General features: G+C 44.9%; 2 protein-coding genes across 3 annotated transcripts in view; one reads left to right on the top strand and one right to left on the bottom strand.

Moving 5' to 3' along the window:
* The first annotated feature begins 18 nt into the window (after nucleotides 1–18).
* The window catches only part of ANAPC15 (anaphase promoting complex subunit 15), a 93,015-nt gene continuing 72,588 nt past the window's right edge, over nucleotides 19–20,445 (top strand). The window contains exons 1-2 of the mRNA XM_079788175.1: nucleotides 19–1,029; nucleotides 16,606–16,756. The gene's annotated coding sequence lies outside the window, so the exon portion shown is untranslated. The remainder of the gene's footprint in view (nucleotides 1,030–16,605; nucleotides 16,757–20,445) is intronic.
* On the bottom strand, nucleotides 2,465–7,399 carry LOC307109452 (folate receptor beta-like). 2 transcript variants are annotated; one of them, XM_079788172.1, is made up of 6 exons: nucleotides 7,266–7,398; nucleotides 6,082–6,189; nucleotides 5,725–5,889; nucleotides 3,337–3,525; nucleotides 3,071–3,206; nucleotides 2,465–2,939 (listed from the first exon to the last, which is right to left on the bottom strand). In XM_079788172.1, the coding sequence occupies exons 3-6, from the start codon at nucleotides 5,875–5,877 to the stop codon at nucleotides 2,653–2,655; spliced, it is 765 nt and encodes a 254-aa protein (XP_079644298.1). In that variant the 5' UTR covers nucleotides 5,878–5,889; nucleotides 6,082–6,189; nucleotides 7,266–7,398; the 3' UTR covers nucleotides 2,465–2,652. The 2 variants fall into 2 exon arrangements, with proteins under 2 accessions (XP_079644298.1, XP_079644297.1); XM_079788171.1 differs by lacking the exon at nucleotides 6,082–6,189 and having other exon boundaries at nucleotides 7,266–7,399.

Genomic DNA, 20,445 nt, shown 5'->3' with positions numbered 1-20,445 from the left:
CGCCTAGGGACTTCGGACGAGTCACGGCCCCACGCCGAGCCGAGCCTTCCCGCTCTGTAAAATGGGGATAAGGTTAGGAGGGCAGACTCCACGGGGCGGTGCTCGCAAAGGTCTGGGCACGGGGCCTGGCACCCAGGAGGCGCTCCCGAACGGCGGCTGTTTTTATGATTAATGAAGGAGGACCGAGGGCGACAGCTGTGTAAACTGCAAAGCGCGGCGGCTGCACGGACGAGTATTATTAGCACCCGCCCCCGCCCCAGCTACTCTCTCCAAGTCAACAAACTTGAGCCTTTGTAGGCGGGAAGCCGAGTGGGGAGCTCCCCAAAGCCGGTCTGACCCGGCGCCCCCTGCCCCCTCCCCTCCCGCCTAGTGAGGGACAGGCACCTGGAGGTCGGAAACGGGGCGGGGCCCATAGCAGGGCTGCCCGCCCCATCCCAAAAAAGACCTAGCCGGTGGCGCCGCCGGGGAGTCCGCTTCCTGCCCCGCCCCTCCGCCCCCTAGCTCCTTAAAGGCGCAGGCCTGCTGCCTGGCTCCCACTGCTGCCAACTCCTGGACGGCTGTCGCAGGTGCCCCTTTAACCTGGGAGACAACTTTCATTTTGCTGAATTAGTGTCTGAGTCCCGACCAACTCCTTACCCAATTTCAAAAACGTATGGACTTAATCCAGCTAGGTACAAACGATTGAAATTTCTTTTGAGAGCCAAATTTTTTAAACTTAAACTTCTTGTAACGCCACTTCTTCAAAATAGACTGGCTCAGGCCGTGGTATTTTGTGGAAGAGCCACACTCAAGGGGCCAAAGACCGCATGTGGCTCGGGAGCCGCAGTTTGCCGACCACGGAGCTAGAGCAAAGCCTGGGACGTGGAGGGGGCTCTGTGGGACCTTCCCAACTTGATAGAACTGAGTAACTGAGAGACCCTCCCACGAATCCAACAGTGTCGCCGGGCCCCTGCAGGAACCCAATAACGCGGCCGCCAATCTGTGCCCGACTTCTCTCAGCGAGTCAGTCACCTCTTGGTATGAGGGAAGGTGAGTCTGCCAGGAGGGGGCAGCCAGGGGCGGCAGGGAGAGACCTGGACTAGGAGTATTCAGGCCTCATTCTAGTTCTAGCTTGATCACCCACCTGCCTGATGTTGTCAGACAGGTATTGGTGCCTCTCTAGGAATAACTGCAGTCTGAGTTTGGAGACCCAGGAGGAAGGGGGAAGTGAGAGCCCCAGAAATCAACTAAGGCCCAGTTTCTGGGGACTGTGCAAAGACAGAACAACCACCCAGGGTAAGCATATCTACCATTGCCAGATGGGGACAAAGGTAAGAGTCCCCATCCCTCTTCCACCCATACCTCCAGAACATAGCCTGACTGAACCAGTTCAAGGCACCTGAGTATTTACTCCCCAGGAACCTCCCAGATTGCCTTCCTCCTACACGCTCTTCCTCCTGTGAGGGTCCCAAGCCCCAACTCTCTTCAGTCCACATCAACTGTGATTTTTTTTTTCCATCTCTTGACCCCCATCCCTAGCTTTCTCATTGCAGACCTGAGCACAGAGACAGACAGACAAGGCCTGAGGGAAAGGGGATATTTACAGACCAATATAAATAATGAAGTCCTGGACCTGACTCTTACTTGGGGCTACAAGAGCAACAGGATCCCTGAGAACTATTAATGTGCAGGCACTGGGCTCACATACTTTCTAGGCAGCAGCTCCTTTATATTTAACAACCCTGAGGGAAGGAAGGATTATTAGTCCCATTTTAATGAGGAAAAAGATTGAGAGCAGTCAAGCAACTGTTTCCTTTCACATAGTGAGTAGCTGAGCTGATGTTGGAACCCAGTTTTCATTTCTCTAATCTGAAGGAATCCAAACACTGTACTAGGTGGTTTGGTTCAGTGGATAGAGCGTTGGCCTGTGGACAGAAGGGTCCTGGATTCAATTCCAGTCAAGGGCACATGCCCGGATTGCCAGCTCAATCCCCAGTACGGGGTGTGCAGGAGGCAGCCGATTAATGATTCTCAATGTTTCTCTCTCTACCTCTCCCTTCCTCTCTGAAATCTATATATACTAATATATATATATCCTATATAATAAAAGGCTAATATGCAAATCAACTGAATGCTATGATGCACATTGACCACCAGGGGGCAGACACTCAATGCAGGAGTTGCCCCCTGGTGGTCAGTGTGCTCTTGCAGGGTGAGTGCTGTTCAGCCAGAAGCCCTGAGCTGGGTTCAAGGCTGGGGAGTGCAGTGGCAGTGGCAGGAGCCTCTCCCGCAGCCTCCACGGCAGTCGGACATGCCCTGAGGGCTCCCGGACTGCTAGAGGGTGCAGGCAGGCCAGGCTGAGAGACCCCCACCCCCAGTGCACAAATTTCATGCACCAAGCCTCCTCTAGTGTGTGTGTGTATGAAGGAATCCAAAAACTATGGAATCTCTCCACTATACACCCACAAACTCACAACCAAAATAATTTATCAGACACAAACATGTCTGTCTATTTATCAGAACTGGCTATCAGAGGAACCCCAAGCCCCACATGAGGAACTGGTTGACAGAGGGATGGGTAATGCATGGAGGCAAGCTTAGGGCTTCATTTGTGGACCTGTGATGAGCCAAAACTGATCCTGTGCCTCAAAGCTGGGGACAGACAGAGGGGACTCAATCAAGGAGCCAGAGTAGCAGCATCAGAGCCAGGCTGAGCAGGAGAGGCCCAGTCCCATGGAGCATGGCCCTAGAAGTCATGGCCAAGGCATAGAACCTCGCCACCTCTTCATTGGGGTTGCCCTGGGCCGGCTCAAACCACATCTGGATGCAGCGGCCACTCCCTCGGCTGTATTGGCTGGCCTGGTAGGAGTGACTCCAGAGGCCCTCACACAGGGCTGCAGGAGTGGGGAAGTAGGACTCGAATGTGCGACAGACGGCCCCAGCTGGACACTTGTTAGATCCTGCAGCAGGAGAGAGGATAGACAAGACATCAGCCCTGCTTACCTGAGAGAGATTCAGGCAATGCCAAATCCTCAAACCGCCTTTGCCCAAACCCCACCTCCATCTCCCCACCCACCCACCCAGCCCTCACCTGAGGTCCAGTTCCAGCCCTTTTGCCAGTCACTCTTGCAGGTGTAGGAGGTGCGGCAGGCTTCCCACCAGCTCTCACAGTCCTCTTTGCACAGGGGCACGTTCAGGAAGCGCTCTCTGCGCCAGCTCTGGTTCACCTGAGTGGGAGGTAAAATGCGAAGGTTCCTCAGCCAGGCCTGTTGGCAGCCACAGCTTTGACTGGGGTGGGGTAGGCTGGGATGGGGTGGGGTAGGCTGGGGTGGAGTGGAGTGAGGGAGACCCCGGTACCTCCTGGATCCAGGGCCCCAGGTTGGGGGAGCACTCATAGAGACAGGTGTCCTGGATGAAGTGGCGCTTGCAGGCGGGCTCCATCTTGCCACAGTGGTCCCAGTTGAAGTTATACAGGAGGGAGGTGTCCTTGTGCAGCTCCTGGCTGGTGCTGACAGAGCAGCAGGCATTCTTCCTCCAGGGAGTGCACTGGGTGGGGAGGACACAGCACTCAGTCCCCCTGCCACCCACTCTGCCACCTCCAGCCTCTCCCCGTTTGGTTCTTGCTCGCCAGCCCCAGGTAGATTGTTCTAGAAACGCTCACTGTGAGGACCTCTCTGTCCTTGGCCTTCAGGAACTCCTATATTGAGGGACACTCAATTGCAACAGTGTGATTAGGGGGTTGTGGGAGCCTAGGAGAAACCCTGTCTTGGGAGGACAAAAAACTATCATTTATACAGGCCTTTACACTTTATTTATTTATTTATTTATTTATTTTTAAATACATTTTATTGATTTTTTACAGAGAGGAAGGGAGAGAGATAGAGAGTTAGAAACATCGATGAGAGAGAAACATCAAACCTCCCACTGGGGATGTGCCTGCAACCAGGTACATGCCCCTGACCGGAATTGAACCTAGGACCCTCCAGTCCGCAGGCCGACGCTCCATCCACTGAACCAAACCGGTTAGGGCCAGGCCTTAACACTTTGTAAACAGTTCTTAAATTTATTAATTAAAAAAGTATTACTGAGTAGCTACTCTATGCCAGCCACTGTTGTAGACAGAGTATAGCAGACAAGAAAACAGACAGAAATATGTGTTCATGGATCTAACATTCTGGTCAGGGAAGACAGACAGTAAGACACTAAAAGGGGAAAAATATGATATGGAAGGATATGATCAACTATATAGGGACGTTTATAGCAGGGAATGAGTATGTGGTGAATGGGGTGATTGTTGGAATTTAAAATAAGGTGTTTTGAAAAGTCTCATTGCTAGGTGACATTTTCAGTAAAGAAGGAAAGATCCCTGACCAGGTAGCTCAGTTAGTTAGAGCATCACCCTGATATGCCAAGGTTGTGTGTTTGAACCCAGTCAGGGCACATATAAGAATCAACTAATGAATGCATATATAAGTGAAAAAAACCAGATGTTTCTTTCTCATTTCTTGTGTCTCCCCTTTCTCTAACATCAATAAATTTTTTAAAAAGGGGGGGGGGGGGGAGAAAGTAAGCAATACAGTAATCTATTGTTGAATAACCATATTCTTGGCAAGTATTAAGATCTGTGTTCCCTCCATGGATAGGACAGTATCAGACACACAGAAACATTTGCTTAATAAAGTAAGTGACAAACATATTTATGATTTCCTTATCTAAACTGTATTACATCTTCCATAAGAACAGACCTTAGTTTACCTGATTTTCCAGGACAACACAAACCATGAAATGGAAGGTTGTACCTTATGTTTTGTATTACTGGAGTTTATCACTATTGTAGAAAATTGTCTCCTCAATGGCAACACTGCTAGGGTATCAGATAGCATTTAAGTTGCTAATAGAGTACACCTGTATAAATCTTCATTTGAAGCTGCCCCATGCATGTGCCGTTTCACAGGCGCTTCTAATGGAGCCATAGCAGAGAATTGACATATGAAATGTAGTTTGTTTGTTTGGTTGATTGGTTGGTTTTTTTATAAATTGCTTTCTTTTTGCTTCTCCTTTGCATTATAGGTAATTACGTTGATATTTTTAAATTAAATAGATTCTAGTAGCTTTGAACTTCATTCCAGGATAGAAAAGAGAGTCTAAACAATATTGTTCCTAAAAAGGAAGTAAGGAAACTAAAAGGGTTGTAACCAACTGGCATAATTTTTTATAGAACGTGTGAAAGTACTGCACCTCTGCCCCGGGTCGCAGTCATAGAGGCCTCTCCTTTGCCCCTAGCACTCCATGGGACTGGCACGTAGTCAAAGTAGGAAAACCATCCTCCCCCAAACCCCTGGAGGTGTCCGCCCCAGTCCTACCCCACCTCGAGGGCTAGTCATGTCCAGGTGCTGTGTGTGTCCATAGGCTCCTCTGGGCCTCAGTTTCCTCATGTGTGTCATGGGGAAAATGTCATCTACCTACCTCAGAGGACCACCGGAAAAATGAGATCATGGACAGAAAGCCCATGACACCTGGTAGGCAGGTACTCAGTAAGTGATCATTGCATGTGATTGCTGACATGGTGTCCTGTTCTGAGGAGGCCGCCCCAAAAATCACCTAAACCGCTCCCCGACCTTTACCTTCTCAGCAATAATCAGAACATGGGGTGTCTGGCCCCTCACCCCTTCCCGCACCACCCTAAGGTCCTCTTCCCTGTCAGAACCAGTCCCCTCCCCAACCGCAGCCACACTGCGGCCATACCTGGCCATGCAGCTTGTCCTCAGGGCCTGGCTTTGTCTTGTGGTGTTTGGCGTCCATGCAGACGTTGAGCAGGTCTGTCCTGTCTCTGGCACTGCACACGGAGGCCGACAACCAGGCCAGCAGCAGCAGAGGTGGCATCCGTTTCCAGGCCATGTCTTTCTGTCCCTGCAGAGGGAGCTGTGGTTAGGGAGAACGAGGCCTGAGGGGAGAGAGCCCATGCCGGGTGCTCCCTTCACCCCCTCCTCAGTCTCCCCATCTCCACAGTGAAGGCTGGGGCCAGACCCTGTTCCTTCAGTGCTGGGTCCTGGGGCTGCCTGAGACTGAGATAGATGAGGCTGGCAAAGGGGGCTCCCTCACCCGTCTTGGAGGGTTCAGAAGGGGATCTGGGGTTAGTAGTGGACCTTCTGGTACTGTTCCCAAGTTGGAGAAGAATGCTTGAACCCACACCTTCCCTCTGGACTTTACCTAAAAAAAGTAATTAAATGGTTTAGGTCCCTACTTCCTGAAAAGGGCCAGGGACCCACAGCACCCTTATGCTGTGTTCAGCAAGTGCCCTGCCATTAGACCCTGGATCGCCTGGGTTCCCATGGCAGCTTAGGAACCCTGTTTGCCTGGGGAAGGCAGAGGCCCAGCTCTGCTGAGTTCTCCACATCGGCCTGAGGATCAAGGGATGTAACACAAACAGGACCATGTTTGGTTTAATGATACAGAAATGGAAGGAGTGGTGGATTTTTTTAAAAAAGATTTTATTGATTGCTAGAAAGAGGAAGGGAGAGGGAGAGAGAAACATCAATAGGCTGCCTCCTGCACAACCCCTACTGGGGATCGAGCCCACAACCCAGGCATGTGAATCATACAGCAACCTCTTGGTGCATAAGATGATGCCCAACCAAATGAGCCACACCAGCCAGGACAAACGTGGTGGCTTTCAAACAGATTTGCTCCCTCAGACTTCTTCCTTCCCTATTTCCTCAAAGCCTTTCCTCCCTCCACCCCATTGTGACTCTGGCCCCTCAGCTCTCTGAGAGCTGGACTAATGCCCCAGATCGCCACCTGACTCCTCAGAAAACAAACGCAGAGACCCTTGGACTGACCAGAAGGACAACATAAAGACTGCCGTGTTAAAGGAGCCTGCCCGACAGGCACTGAGGGGCATGGGCGGCACCTGGAAAAAGTGACAGCCCCTTGTCTGTCCATGACTGCCCGTCACCCCACCCCACCCTTTACAGATCTGTTTCTTTGGGCTTAGTCGCTGAAGCACTAAGAGTTGATAATGAAGACCCATTCCTCTCCCTCACCATTCCCTCATGCAGTTGATCACCAAGCCCTGGCAAGGGTCCCTCCAAAAACCTTTCCAGAATTCACTTCCCCTGGCTCTGTGTTTGGGGTCAGTTCACTCCTCCAATTTCTTCCCCTTCAAGTCATCTTTCCCACAGGAGCCAGGGTGATCTTTCTAAAGAAAGACATGCCCCTCCGCTACCCACAGACCCACCAAGTCCCCCCAGTGCCCCTGTCACCCTTCCCTCCTGGGGGCATCTTGCCTGAGCCTCCTTTGCTGCTGGGAGCGCACGCTGCTGCGTCCGGACTGGCCTCTCTCAGGGCTGGCCTCAGCTCCAGGACCCTGGACTCCCCAGTGGTCTCTGTCCTCAGGGCAGGGTGACTGTAAGAGCTCTGAATGTGCTTATGCATAATGTACCCTGAGGTTAGCAATGTCTACTTCTACTTCCTTCCTTTCCAGACCTCACTGTATTCCAAGCTTCCTTAGTCTGTCAAGTTAGCCAATTTTATGTGATTTCATCTCTTTAGTTGTTAATTTACTCATTCCAGGATCCACACATTCAACATTCATGACAATATAGAGTAACACTCACCTCCTCGGGGAATCTGATTTTTTGTACCTTTTTGTTAAAAATAAATTTTTATCGACTTCAGAGAGGAAGGAAGAGGGAGAGAGAGATAGAAACATCAATGATGAGAGAGAATCATCAATGGGCTGCCTCCTGCACGCCTTCCACTGGGGATCAGGCCTGAAACCCAGGCATGTGCCCTTGATCAGAAGCAAACAGGGACCCTTCAGTCCGCAGGCCAACGCTCTATCTGCTGAGCCAAACCAGCTAGGGCAGGAATCTGATTTTTTAGGTTCCCCAACTGCTTGTTAGGATAAAGCTAACTTGAGGGGAATGAGGCAAGGAGGGGGAAAACCCAGGCTTTAGGGTCAGGCCTTGGGACCCAGTAAGAGTTCCATCCCTGGCGCAACCTTGGTAAATGTCACTAAACCTTACTGAGCTTTTGCTGGCTCATCGGAAAATTGTTGAGAATTTAACTGGAAAAGTCTGACACATACCAAGCAGGCTTAAATAACAAGTCTCATGTTAATTTGTTAGCAGTGAAGTAGACATAGGTAGAAGTTGAGGTACAGAAGTCTAGGTGTGAGGTGTTCTCTCTTTTCCACGTTCAGCACGGAAAAGGAACGGGTCCGGTTCCTGAGTGGAGGAGCTGGGGATTAAGAAATAAAGAAAGAAAAGACGCAGAAATAGAAGCAAGCTGGGAGCCAGGTGGGACGCCATCCTCTCTGATGGAGAGGCAGGGACCCTGAGCCCACGCAGCGCATTTATTTTATACCCCCAAATACCAGAAAGTACCACCAAAACTTAGGATCAACGGAGCTTATTTGCATTCTTGAGTAGGCCCTAGCATTCCTGGTGCTTGAGTGGATTTACATATCAAAGTCACAAATCCCCAACTCCTGGACAAAGGTAAAAGCCAGTACTCATAACACTTTCTGCCTTCTTGGGGAATGTGTATTCAAGACGCAGCTCTGCCAGTCGCCTCGGACTCAGCTGACAACAATTAAAGAAATGCCCATGTGCCTTCCCAGGCGCTGTCTACATCTAGGGACACAGAGAAAAGTTGTATCAGATCTGATCAAATATAATATCTCACCAGATAACATTTCTTTAAACATAATTAAGGAATTTTTTATAATCTTTTAAAAAAATATGGTAGAATACATATTATATAAAATATACAATCTTCACCATTTTTAAGTGTACAGTTCTGTTAAGTACATTCATATTGTGCAATCAATCTCTGGTAATCTCATTTTGTAACACTGGAACTATTCCCGTTAAGCAACTACTCCTGATTCCCTCCTTCCCCTAATCCTTAGCAACCATCTTTTGACTTTCTGTCTCTGTGAATTTGACTACTCTAGACACCTTCTTTAAGTGGAAACATGTTCTTTTGTAACTGGCTTCTTTGACTACATTATAGTCATAAAGTTCATCCATTTATCAGAATTTCATTCCTTTTTATAGCTGAATAATATTTCATTGTATGTATATACCACATTTTATTTATGGATACTTGGGTTGCTTCCACCTTTTGGTATTGTGAAGAACACTGCTATAAGCATGAGTGTACAAATATCTCTACAGGACCCTGCCTTCAGTTCTTTTGGGTACATACCCAGAAGTGGAAGAGCTGGATCATATGGTAATTCTATTTTTAACATTTGAGGAACTGTCATACTTTTTTCCATAGCAGCTGCAGAATTTTACATTCCCATCAACAGTGTACAAGAGTTCCAATGTGCTGAAACCGGTTTGGCTCAGTGGATAGAGCGTCGGCCTGCGGACTCAAGGGTCCCAGGTTTGATTCCGGTCAAGGGCATGTACCTTGGTTGCGGGCACATCCCCAGTAGGGGGTGTGCAGGAGGCAGCTGATCGATGTTTCTCTCTCATCAATGTTTCTAACTCTCTATCCCTCTTTCTTCCTCTCTGTAAAATATCAATAAAATATAAAAATAAAAATAAAGAGTTCCAATTTCTTCCCATTCTTGCCAACACTTGTTATTTTCTGTTGGATTTTTTTTTTTTTTTTCAAAAAATAGAAGCCATCCTAATAGATGTCAGGTGAAATCTCATTGTAGTTTTGATTTGCATTTCCCTAATGATTAGTGACATTGCACAAATTTTCATATGTTTATTGGTCATTTGTACATCTTCTTTGGACTTCATTATCAAGTCCTTTTCCCATTTTTAAATCAGGTTATATGTGTTTTTTTGTTGAGTTGAAGGATTTGCTCCTTGTTAAATATATGATTTGCAAATATTTTCTCCTGTTTTGTAGGTTGCCTTTTCACTCTAATTGTTCACTGATGCACAGAAGTTTTTAATTTTGATGGAATTCAATTTAACTCTTTTTGTCTTCTGTTGCCTATGCTTTCATTCTTCTATCCAAGAAGTCATAGCCTAATACAATGTCATAAAGCTCTTGCCCTGTGTTTTCTTAAGGAGTTTTAATTGTTTTAGCTCTTTGTGATTAGGTCTTTGATTCATTTTGAGTTAAATTTTATAGATAGAGTAAAATAAGGGCTGAATGTAATTTTTTTTTTGCATGTGAATATCCAGGTATGTCCCAGCATCATATTTTGAAAATGCTATTCTTTGAATTGTCATTTATTCCATTGAATTGTCTTGATACCATTGTCAAAAATCTGGACTGTAAGTTCTATTCCATTGATGTGTACATCTACCTCATGCTGCTACCACACTGTCCTGATTTTTGCAGTTTTGTAATAAGTTTTGAAATTGGAAAGTGTGAGTCCTCCAATTTGGTGCTTTCTTAAGATTGTTTGAGCTATCATGGGTCTCTGGCATGTCCATATAGGTTTTAAGTTCATATTGTCTATTTCTCAAAAATAGTCAGCTGGAATTTTGGTAAGGATTGATTTGAATCTATAGAGCAACTTGGGGAGAATTGCCTTTTATCAAAAGTGTCTTCTGATTGATGAATATGGAATGTCTTTCCACTTATTAGCTTTTTAATTTCTTTCAACAACGTTGTGTAGTTTTCAGTGTACAAGTCTTTTAGTTTTTTAAATGTATTGCAATGTGTTTTGTTCTTTCTTGTACTATTGTGAATGGAATTCTAATATTAAATTCATTGTTGTATTGTTTATTGATAGTGTACAGAAATACAGTGTTTTTGTTAATACTCATCGGAGGATATTTTTCCCATTGATTTTAGAGAGAGTGGTGGAATGGAGGAAGAGAAGGAGGGAGGGTGGGAGGGAGAGAGAGAGAGAGCGAGAGATGGATGTGAGAGAGACACATCGATTGATTGCCTCACGCAAGGGCCCTGACCAGGGGCCTGGGATCTAACCTGCAACCCAGGTACTGTTCCCTTGACAGAAAATCGATCCCGAAACCCTTTGGTGCTTGGGCTGGTGCTCTAACCACTGAGCATACTGACTAGGGCCTATTTATTTATTTATTTTTATTTTTTAAATATATTTTTTATTGATTTCAGAGAAGAAAGGAGAGGGAGAGAGAGCTAGAAATATCAATGATGAGAGAGAATCATTGATCAGCTGCCTCCTGCACACCCCACACTGGGGATTGAGCCTGCCACCCGGGGAATGTGCCCTGACCAGGAATTGAACCGTGACCTCCTGGTTGATGCTTAACCTCTGAGCCATGCCGGCTGGGTGGGCCAATTTATTTTTATATATAGATCTGGTGTCTTATAAATTTGCTGAATTCACCTATTAGTAATACAATGTTTTGTAGGTTCCTTAGGATTTTTTATATACAATGTCAAGCCATCTGTGAATAGAAATAGTTTTAGTTTTTGTTAGCAATCTGAATGACTTTTATTTCTTTTTCTTAAAATATATTTTTATTTATTTCAGAGAGGAAGGGAGAGAGAGAGAGAGAGAGAGAGAGAGAGAGAGAGAGAGAGAGAGAGAAACATCAATGATGAGAAAGAATCATTGATTGGCTGCCTCCTGCACGCCCCTACTGGGGATCAAGCCCACAACCCAGGGAATGTGCCCTTTACTGGAACCGAACCTGGGACCCTTCGGTCTGCAGGCCAACACTCTATCCACTGAGCCAAACTAGCTAGGGCTATTTCTTTTTCTTCACTAACAGCCCTAGCTAGAACCTTCAGTAAAATGTTGAATAAACATGATGAGAGTAAAAAACAAAACAAAAATAAAACACGATGAGAGTGGCTATTCATGTCTTATTCCTGATCTTAGAGGGAAAGCCTTTTGGCATTAGTGTGATGTTAACAGTGGGTTTTTCATAGATGTTCTTTATAAGGTTGGGAAATTTTCCTTTTCTTCCAAACTTATTTATTGGTTGTTTTGTTGGTGTGTCTTTGTTTTTTTGTTGTTGTTGTTTTTTCTTTTATCATGAAAGGACTTTATATTTTGTCAAATGATATTTCTGCATCAACTGAGATGATCATGTGGGTTTTGCCCTTCATTCTAGTCATGTGGTATTTTATTAAATCAACTGCCTTTTGGATGTTAAACCAACTTGCATTCCCGAGGTTAATCCTACTTGGTTATGGTGTATAATATCTTTGACATGTTGCTAAATTCAGTTTGCTAGTATTTTGTAGAGGAGAGTTATGACTTCATTTAAAGGGATATTGGGGTGTAGTTTTCTTTTCTTCGATATGGGTCTGCTTTTGGGCTCTCCATTCTGTTTATTTGTTTATTCTTTGCCAATACCCACTGTTTTGATGACTGTCTTTATAGTAAGTCTTGAAGTCAGGTAATATCAGTTCTCCAACTTTTTCTCTTCCAATATTGTGTTGGCTATTCTGAGTCTTTTGTTTCTCTATATAAACTGTAGAATCAGTTTGTTAATATCTACAAAATAACTTAGTGGAATTTTGATTAGATTACTTGAATCTGTAGATCAAGTTGGGAATAACTGGCATCATGACAATATTGAATCTTCTTATTCATGAACATGAACTATCTCTCTATTTAGTCCTTGTACTTTGTTCATCAGAGTTTTGTAGTTTTCTTTATATAGATCTTGTACATATTTGGTTAGGTTTATACCTAAATATTTCATTTTTCTGGATGGTAATGTAAATGATAATGTTTTTAGTGTTGTTGTTTTTTTATTTCAAATTCCACTTGTTTGTTGCTAGTATATGGAAAGGCAATTTACTTTTTTTAAAATATATTTTTATTAATTTCAGAGAGGAAGGAAGAGGGAGAGAGAGATAGAAACATCAATGATGAGAGAGAATCATTGATTGGCTGCCTCCTGCACACCCCCCACTGGGGATGTGCCTGCAACCAAGGTACACGCCCCTGACTGGAATCAAACCTGGGACCCTTCAGTTCGCAGGCCAATGCTCTATCCACTGAGCAAAACTGGTTAGGGCCAATCTGTATATTTTTTATGTCCTTTCCTTATTTTATTTCATTATCTGGAACTTCTAGTATGATGTTGAAGGGGAGTGGAGAGGGAAAATCCTTGCCTTGTACCTGATCTTAGTGGGAAATCTCCCAGTTTCTTACCATTAATTATGATTAGGATTTTTTAAATATCAAGTTGAAGTTCTAGTAAATGTTTAAGTTTAATTATTATACTCCAGATTTTCTATTTGATTTTTTAAAAAATAATTTATATCTTGTCCTGGCTGGTGTTTTTCAGTGATTAGAGTGTAGGCCCACACACCAAAGGGTCATGGGTTCAATTCCAGATCAAGGGAATATACCAGGGTTGCATGTTCACTCCCAGCCCCTGGTGGCGGGTGGAGCACGTGTGGGAGGCAACCAATCAATGTGTCTTTCTCACATTGTCTATGTTTCTCTCTAGCTCTCTCTCTCTCCCTCCCTCCCTTCCTCCCTTCCACTTTCTCTGAAATGCAATAGAAAAAAATGTCCTCAGGATAGGATTAACAACAACAACAAAAATTTATATCTCTTTATTGATATTCTCCTTTTGGTTAGACATCATTTTTACATTTTCCCTGACTCCTTTAGACATAGTTCATTTTTATAATAGATGAGTTAAAAACTAGTAAGTTCAACGTAAGGGACAATATCTGTTGACTGCTTTTTTTCTCCTTATATAGGCCATACTCTCCCATTTCTTTGCGTGTCTTATTGTGTTGGGGAACAGTGTAAAAACTGGTAATTTTAAATGACATAATATGGCATCTTTGGAAATTAGATACTCCCAAGGCTCATATTTGTTCCTGTTTATTTGTTGATTGACATTCAAGGACTAAATCTGTAAAGCCTGTTTTCTTTGTCATGTGTGGTCACTGTCATTTCTGCCATTTAGCTTAGTGGTCAGCTAATGAGTGGACAGAGATTTCCTTAAATGTCTTCCACTCTTTGCCAAGGGATTCTGTGTGTTGGTTCAGGCAAGCCTTCAAAGCTCTGAAAGTTTACTCTCCCTTACCCCTCATTTCCTGCTTCACCCAGGCCTTAAGGTTATTAGAATTGAGAGATTGGGCCTTTTCATGTGTTTCCAGGGTTAACATACAGTTTTGCAAACACATGTGGATTTCTAGACCCCCGGGTATGTCAGAGCTTTTCAAAGCCTTCTATCTACGTGTCCTTCCTAATATTTCTTTTAAGTTTTTTGGCCAGCTTCTGGTTTGTCTCAGCTGGTTTCCCTGCCTCAGGGAGTTGGGATGTCTAACAGTTTGCTGATGATTATTTGGACAAACACCCAGGGATGGGGCTTCTCGCTGTGTGAACTCTGAGTCAGTCAAATAAGACTAGCTCTATGAACGGGGCTCTTACCAGGAGCTGCCAGACAAATCAGTGACATTTCTCCAGGGATAGGGCTTTGGGAGGAATTCCACACCCACTCTGTCCCCTCTAGTGGCTCCTAGGCTTCTGTTTTTCACAGTTACTATAGTTGTGAGATAACTGGGTTTGAAGGCTACCAGAGTTTGGGAGAGGAGGATGGGAAAAAGTCAAAATGCTAAGAGCTTGCTGTTTCCTACTGAGATTCAACCATTTTTCTTAAATAAGTGCTTCTTAGATTTTGAAAGTTTGGGTTAATTTCCAGAGTTCTGGAAAAGCTGAGTTTGACATCTTGCCAGTGTTCTTGCTTTCATGGAGGAGTGGATTTTCAGATGCCCTTCCTCTGCCATTCCAGAAGTGCATCTTCAGGTTACTTTTATTTTAAGAGGCATAACGCTTTAAATAATGTTGGCCACTCCTATGAAGAAGTAGTCTTTGAGTATACGTTCTGCACTTAACATGAAGAAATAAGTTATTTTTTGTTTCCTGTGTTTTCCCCTACAGCAGTGTTAAGGTCCGTACCCAACCTGACTGTGAACTTTTACTTCGCAGGAAACACGTTAATTTTTATTTTATTTTGTGCTGGCTCACTCACGTCGTGCTCTTAGGTCATGATACAAGACAGTATGTTTCCTCACTTCTAGAGAAGTTAAAATTCTTAATGACAATGTTATAAATAGAGTTCTCTTATTAATGAGACAGCCAAGACTCGGGCTATTTCCTGCCAGCACTTTCTTCAGTTCTCTTCTCTAAATCAGGCCCTACATTCAGGACAATAAAACTATCAAGGTGTATTTTACACCAAAATCACCCTAGCATTTCTCAGACAGCTGCTAGAATATACCAAAAACTTGCTCTCTAACAGCATGGCACTCATAAGTAAAGTACTCAAGGAGGGATGCTAAAAATAATTAAATATAATTGGTATGCTCCACGTTTTTTAAATTAGCTTATCAATATTATAATAACCGCCCTGTTCATAGTGTCCACAATGTGGAGGAAGATGACAGCAAAGGGAGGAGCTCATCCCTTTGAGGTGAGTTTTATACAAGGTAAAGGTTTCTGACCAAATGGTTAGTTATTGTGAGTATGGGTAAAAATTGTGAGTATTTTCAAATGGGTAAAATCATACTCATGTTCACAGGCAAGGGTTTGCATGATCACTGTCAACAAGTTTATTTCCAAGACGATTTTATGCCTTTACTTAAAATCACCTTTTAGACCAGCCATTGTGGCTCAGTGGTTGAGCATTGACCTATGAACCTGGAGGTCAAGGTTCAATTCCCAGTCAGGGCACATGCCTGTGTTACGGGCTCAATACCCAGCAGGGAGCACGAAGGAGACAGCTGATCAATTGTTCTCTCTCAATATTGATGTTTCTATCTCCCTCTCCCTCTCCTTTCCTCTCTGAAATCAGTAAAAAAAAGTATATAAAGTAAAGTAAAATAATAAAATCTCCTTTTATTGTTGATAGGAATCTGGGTGCACATCTTACAAAATAGACTGTAAGGCACTCAGGATTTCTAAATATGTATCACCCACAGAGCTCTGGCAAATAGAGGAGATAAATGGAATTATCAAAAATAAGTTAGGTAGCCCAGGTGGTGTGGCTCAGTGGTTGAGCATTGACCTATGAACCAGGAGGTCAAGGTTTGATTCCCAGTCAGGGTTGTGGGCTCAATCCCCAATAGGGGGTGTGCAGGAGGCAGCTGATCAGTGATTCTCAGCATTGATGTTCCTATCTCTCTCTCCCTCTCCCTTTGTCTCTGAAATCAATAAAAATATATGTTTAAAAATAAGTTGGGTAAAGTGGTTGAGAAAACTAACTCTCCTTGTCTACTTCTCCTTCCTCAGGTTCTATGATATGTTCTCTTTAAAAAAAAAAAAAAATATATATATATATATATATATATATATATATATATATATATATTGATTTTTTACAGAGAGGAAGGGAGAGGGACAGAGAGCTAGAAACATCGATGAGAGAAAAACATCGACCAGTTGCCTCCCGCACACTCCCCACCGGGTATGTGCCCGCAACCAAGGCACATGCCCCTGACCAGAATCGAACCTGGGACCCTTGAGTCCACAGGCCGACGCTCTATCCACTGAGTCAAACCAGTCAGGGCTATGATATGTTCTCTTGAAAGTAGCCATCAACTGAGATTTCATGAATCTCTTCCTCAGGAGGTTCATGCTCTGTTCTGCTCTTCATTCTGCTGTTGGAAATGAACACATTGATCAGATCATCTGGTCCTTTTAACAAGTGGTTTCTATTCTCTCCTTTTGTTTCCCTACAGATCCTGCCATGATTGACTGATGGGAAAATAGACTCATGGATCTGACATCACCACCATAAACTAACACTTGAATAATTCAACCTATCAGAGCCCTGGTTCTTGTCCAGAAAAATTCCAGCCCCAAAGCAAAAGAAATGCTACCCACAAACAGGTAAGAAGAAATAATTTTCAAAGAAATAGTGAAGTTGACAAAGGATATGATTGTGCTTATTGTGCCGGTATTTTTGGTAATGTGCTTCATGTTCTTTTTTTAATTAGTCATATGATGCAGCCCTTTTCTTTCCGCTGGCTCTGATCGCTAACCCTCAATTTAGCAGACCACACTTGTGCCAACTGGAATAAACACTCCCTCTAAAAAATTTTTTTGGTCAGTGGGCTACGTTTTTAAATGTCTCAACTGGTATTGTCATCTTCATCTACACCAAGAACAGACTCCCTCCTTGATTACTGTATTTTTTTTTAATTTCTTTATTGATTAAGGTGTCACATATTTGTCCTCATCCCCCCATTCCCCTCCCACACCCCTCCCCATGGATGCCCCAACCCCCTGTTGAACTTAACCATTGGTTAGGCTCATATGCGTGCACACAAGACCTTTGGTTGATCTCTCCCCCCTCCCCCCACCCTCCCCTATCCTCCCTCTGAGGCCCGATAGTCCGATCGATGCCTCCTTGTTTCTGGTTCTGTTCTTGTTCATCAGTCTATGTTGTTCATCATTTCCCCTAGATGAGCGACATCATGTGTCACTAGAGATATACTTATAGGAATTGAATGTGCGCGGAGCAATAATAGTTATGCTGACAGGCAAATGAATCAGTCTGTAGTGAGTTTCTTTCTGGACCAACAGTTCTTTTGAGACCCAATATCAATGTCCACCAGTTCCTTATGAGTACATGTCGGTACTGACCCCTCAGCTCTGGATGGTGGACAAATGGTGGTAATGCAGGTCCGACTCCCTCTGGTTTGGTCTCGGCCGGACCCAGGGGCACGGCTTCACCCGGATCCAGGGGCGCGCGGCCTCACCCGGACCCGGGACCCAGCTTCACCCGGATCCAGGGGCACACGGCCTCACCCAGACCCAGGATTCAGCTTCACCCAGACCCAGGGGCGCATGGCCTCACCCGGACCCAGGGGCGCGTGGCCTCACCCAGATCCAGGGGCCCACGGCCTCACCCGGATCCGGGACCCAGGCTCACCCGGATCCGGGGGCCCACGGCCTCACCCGGACCCAGGACCCAGGCTCACCCGGATCCAGGGGCCCACGGCCTCACCCGGACCCGGGACCCAGGCTCACCCGGATCCAGGGGCCCAAGGCCTCACCCGGACCCGGGTGATTACTGTATTGATCCAACCAATGCCTCAAAGTTCGTAATCAAATAGAAATTGCCTCAGCCCTACCCAGGTGGCTCAGTTGGTTGGAGTGTGCTCCCCTGCACAAAAGGTTGCAGGTTAGATTCTGGTCAGGGCACATACCTAGGTTGCGGGTTCAATCCTGGTCAGGGGACATATGGGAGGAAACTGATGTTTCTCTCACATCAATGTTTCTCTCTCTCTCCCCTCCGCTCTCTAAAATCAATAAACATAAACTCAGATGAGAATTCAAAAATATTGTCTCAGATAATAGATTGTATGGAGCCAGATGATAAATTCCTTAGAATACAGCCCTCATGGGTGCAACCCATAGAAATCAGAATCATACAAGATTCCCTATATGCTACCATGCAAGAGAGAATACCCTATAGGCAATCATTCATTTATTCATTCATTTCACATATCATAAAATTTACTTATTTAAAGTTTACAATGATTTTGCCAAGTGGTGAAACCTTACTGTAAAAGAGTTTTATTGTTTTTTAACTTATAATTTTTATTGAATTTATTGGGGTGACACTGGTTAACAAAATTATACAGGTTTCAGGTGCATAATTCCACAACACATCATCTGTACACTGTATTGTGTTCACCATCCCAAGTCAAGTCTCCTTCCATCACCCTATACCTTCCTCTACCTCCCCACCCCCTGTAACATTTAGAACATTTTTATTCCTTCTCATACACATTTATACTTAACTAGAGGCCCAGCGCACGATTCAATCGTGCGGGTAGGGTCCTAGTTCATTAGCTTTTCTTGCTAAAAAAGTATTCCATTCTATAGATACAACACATTTTGTCTATCCATTCATCAGTTGATGGACATTTAGGTTATTTCCAATTTGGGGCTTTTATGAATATGCTGTTATGAACATTCAAATGTTAAGTTTTTGTGTGATATGTATTCTCATTTCTCTTGATTTGTTGGGTTATAAGACTTGTACATTTAACTTTTGAGAAACTGCCACTGTTTTCCAAAGGGTAGAACCATTTACATTTCCATCAGCAATGTATGAGGGTTCCAATTTCTCCACAACCTTACCAACATTTGTTATTGGCCGTCTTATTTATCATAGTCAGTCTAATGGGATGAAATGAGTGTATTATTATGGTTTTAATTTCCATTTCCAAAAGATGTTGAGCATCTTTTCATGTACTTGTTAGCCACTCATGTACTTTCTTTGATGAAATGTCCATTTATTTCTTTTGCCCATTATTTGACAGGCCTGTTTGTTTTTATTATTGAACTAGAGGCCTGGTGCATGAAATTCATGCACGGGTGGGGTCCCTAGGCTTGGCCAGCGATCAGGGCTGATTGGGGCTAGGCCTATCAGGGCCAGGCCGGAGAGGAAACTACGGTTCCATGCTGGGCGTGGAAGGAACAGACGCCAGACACCGACACTACCATTGTTGGTAGCCTGCCACTGCATGGTTCCCTGCCTCCCCCGCTCCTTCCCTTGCCACCATGGCAGGCAGGCAATGGGCTGATCCAGGCCTGCTGGCCAGGGGGAGGGACAGGGCATGGGAGGTTGGCTGCCTGCCATGAGGAGGGAGCCAGCCCTTGGCCCCCATGGGAAAGGCGCTGTGTCTGCCGCCACCCAACCCCAGTTCCCCGTCCCAGCTGGGCCAGCTGGGAGAGGTTAGCTGTGACAGCGCACTGTGTTGAGCGTCTGCATCCTAGTGGTCAGCATGCGTCATAGCTACCAGTCGTTCCGGTCACTTAGGCTTTTATATATATATAGATTATTGCCATTCTTTGCATAGTATGGATATAAATCCTTTATCAGACTTGTGTTTGGCAAATATTTCCTCCAATCTGTTGTCTTTTAAATTACTCAGTGGTTGAGCATTGACCCGTGAATGGCTAAAGCCAAGTATTTTTATAAATGACAAAATTTGTGCACTGGGAGGGTGGGGTCCCTCAGCCTGGCCTGTGCCCTCTCACAGTCCAGGACCTTGCTCCTTACTGCCCACCTGCTCACTACTCCTTAGCACTGCCGTGAGCCTGGCTTCTGGCTGAGCAGCGCTCCCCCTGTGGGAGCTCACTGACCACCAGGGGGCAGCTCCTGCATTGAGCGTCTGCCCCCTGGTGGTCAGTGCGCATCATAGTGACCTGTCATTTTGCCCTTCCATCAATTTGCATATTAGGCTTTTATTATATAGGATTCACAATCAGCACAGTAGACCTTTGATAAGGTATGTTGGATTGAGGTGATTCTAATCTTAAATTTCAGTAATTTTAATCTCTAATAATAAAAGCATAATATGATAATTAGACCGGACAGCCGAATGACCTTCCAGATGTCCTTCTGGATGACCTTCTGGGTGAAGCTAGGGCTGTGAGGTCCGAGGCAGCCACTGTGGCTGCAAGGGCTGAACCCCTTGCACGAATTCTGTGCATCGGGCCTCTATTACATCTATAAACATGCCATATTTGTAAAGTGTCACAAATTCTGTAGAGAATATAAT

This window comes from Cnephaeus nilssonii, assembly GCF_951640355.1.
Source record: "Cnephaeus nilssonii genome assembly, chromosome: 13".
Taxonomy (NCBI): Eukaryota; Metazoa; Chordata; class Mammalia; order Chiroptera; family Vespertilionidae; genus Cnephaeus; species Cnephaeus nilssonii.
This window is presented reverse-complemented; position numbering and strand designations above follow the sequence as displayed.

Coding starts and splice junctions, on each gene's coding strand:
- LOC307109452 (XM_079788171.1), bottom strand. CDS start 5,877: ATGGCCTGGAAACGGATGCCACCTCTGCTGCTGCTGGCCTGGTTGTCG. Junction 3,526..5,724: donor AGGACAAGCTGCATGGCCAG/GTATGGCCGCAG, acceptor CTCCCCACCCAG/TGCACTCCCTGGAGGAAGAA. Junction 3,207..3,336: donor TGGGGCCCTGGATCCAGGAG/GTACCGGGGTCT, acceptor CCTCCCACTCAG/GTGAACCAGAGCTGGCGCAG.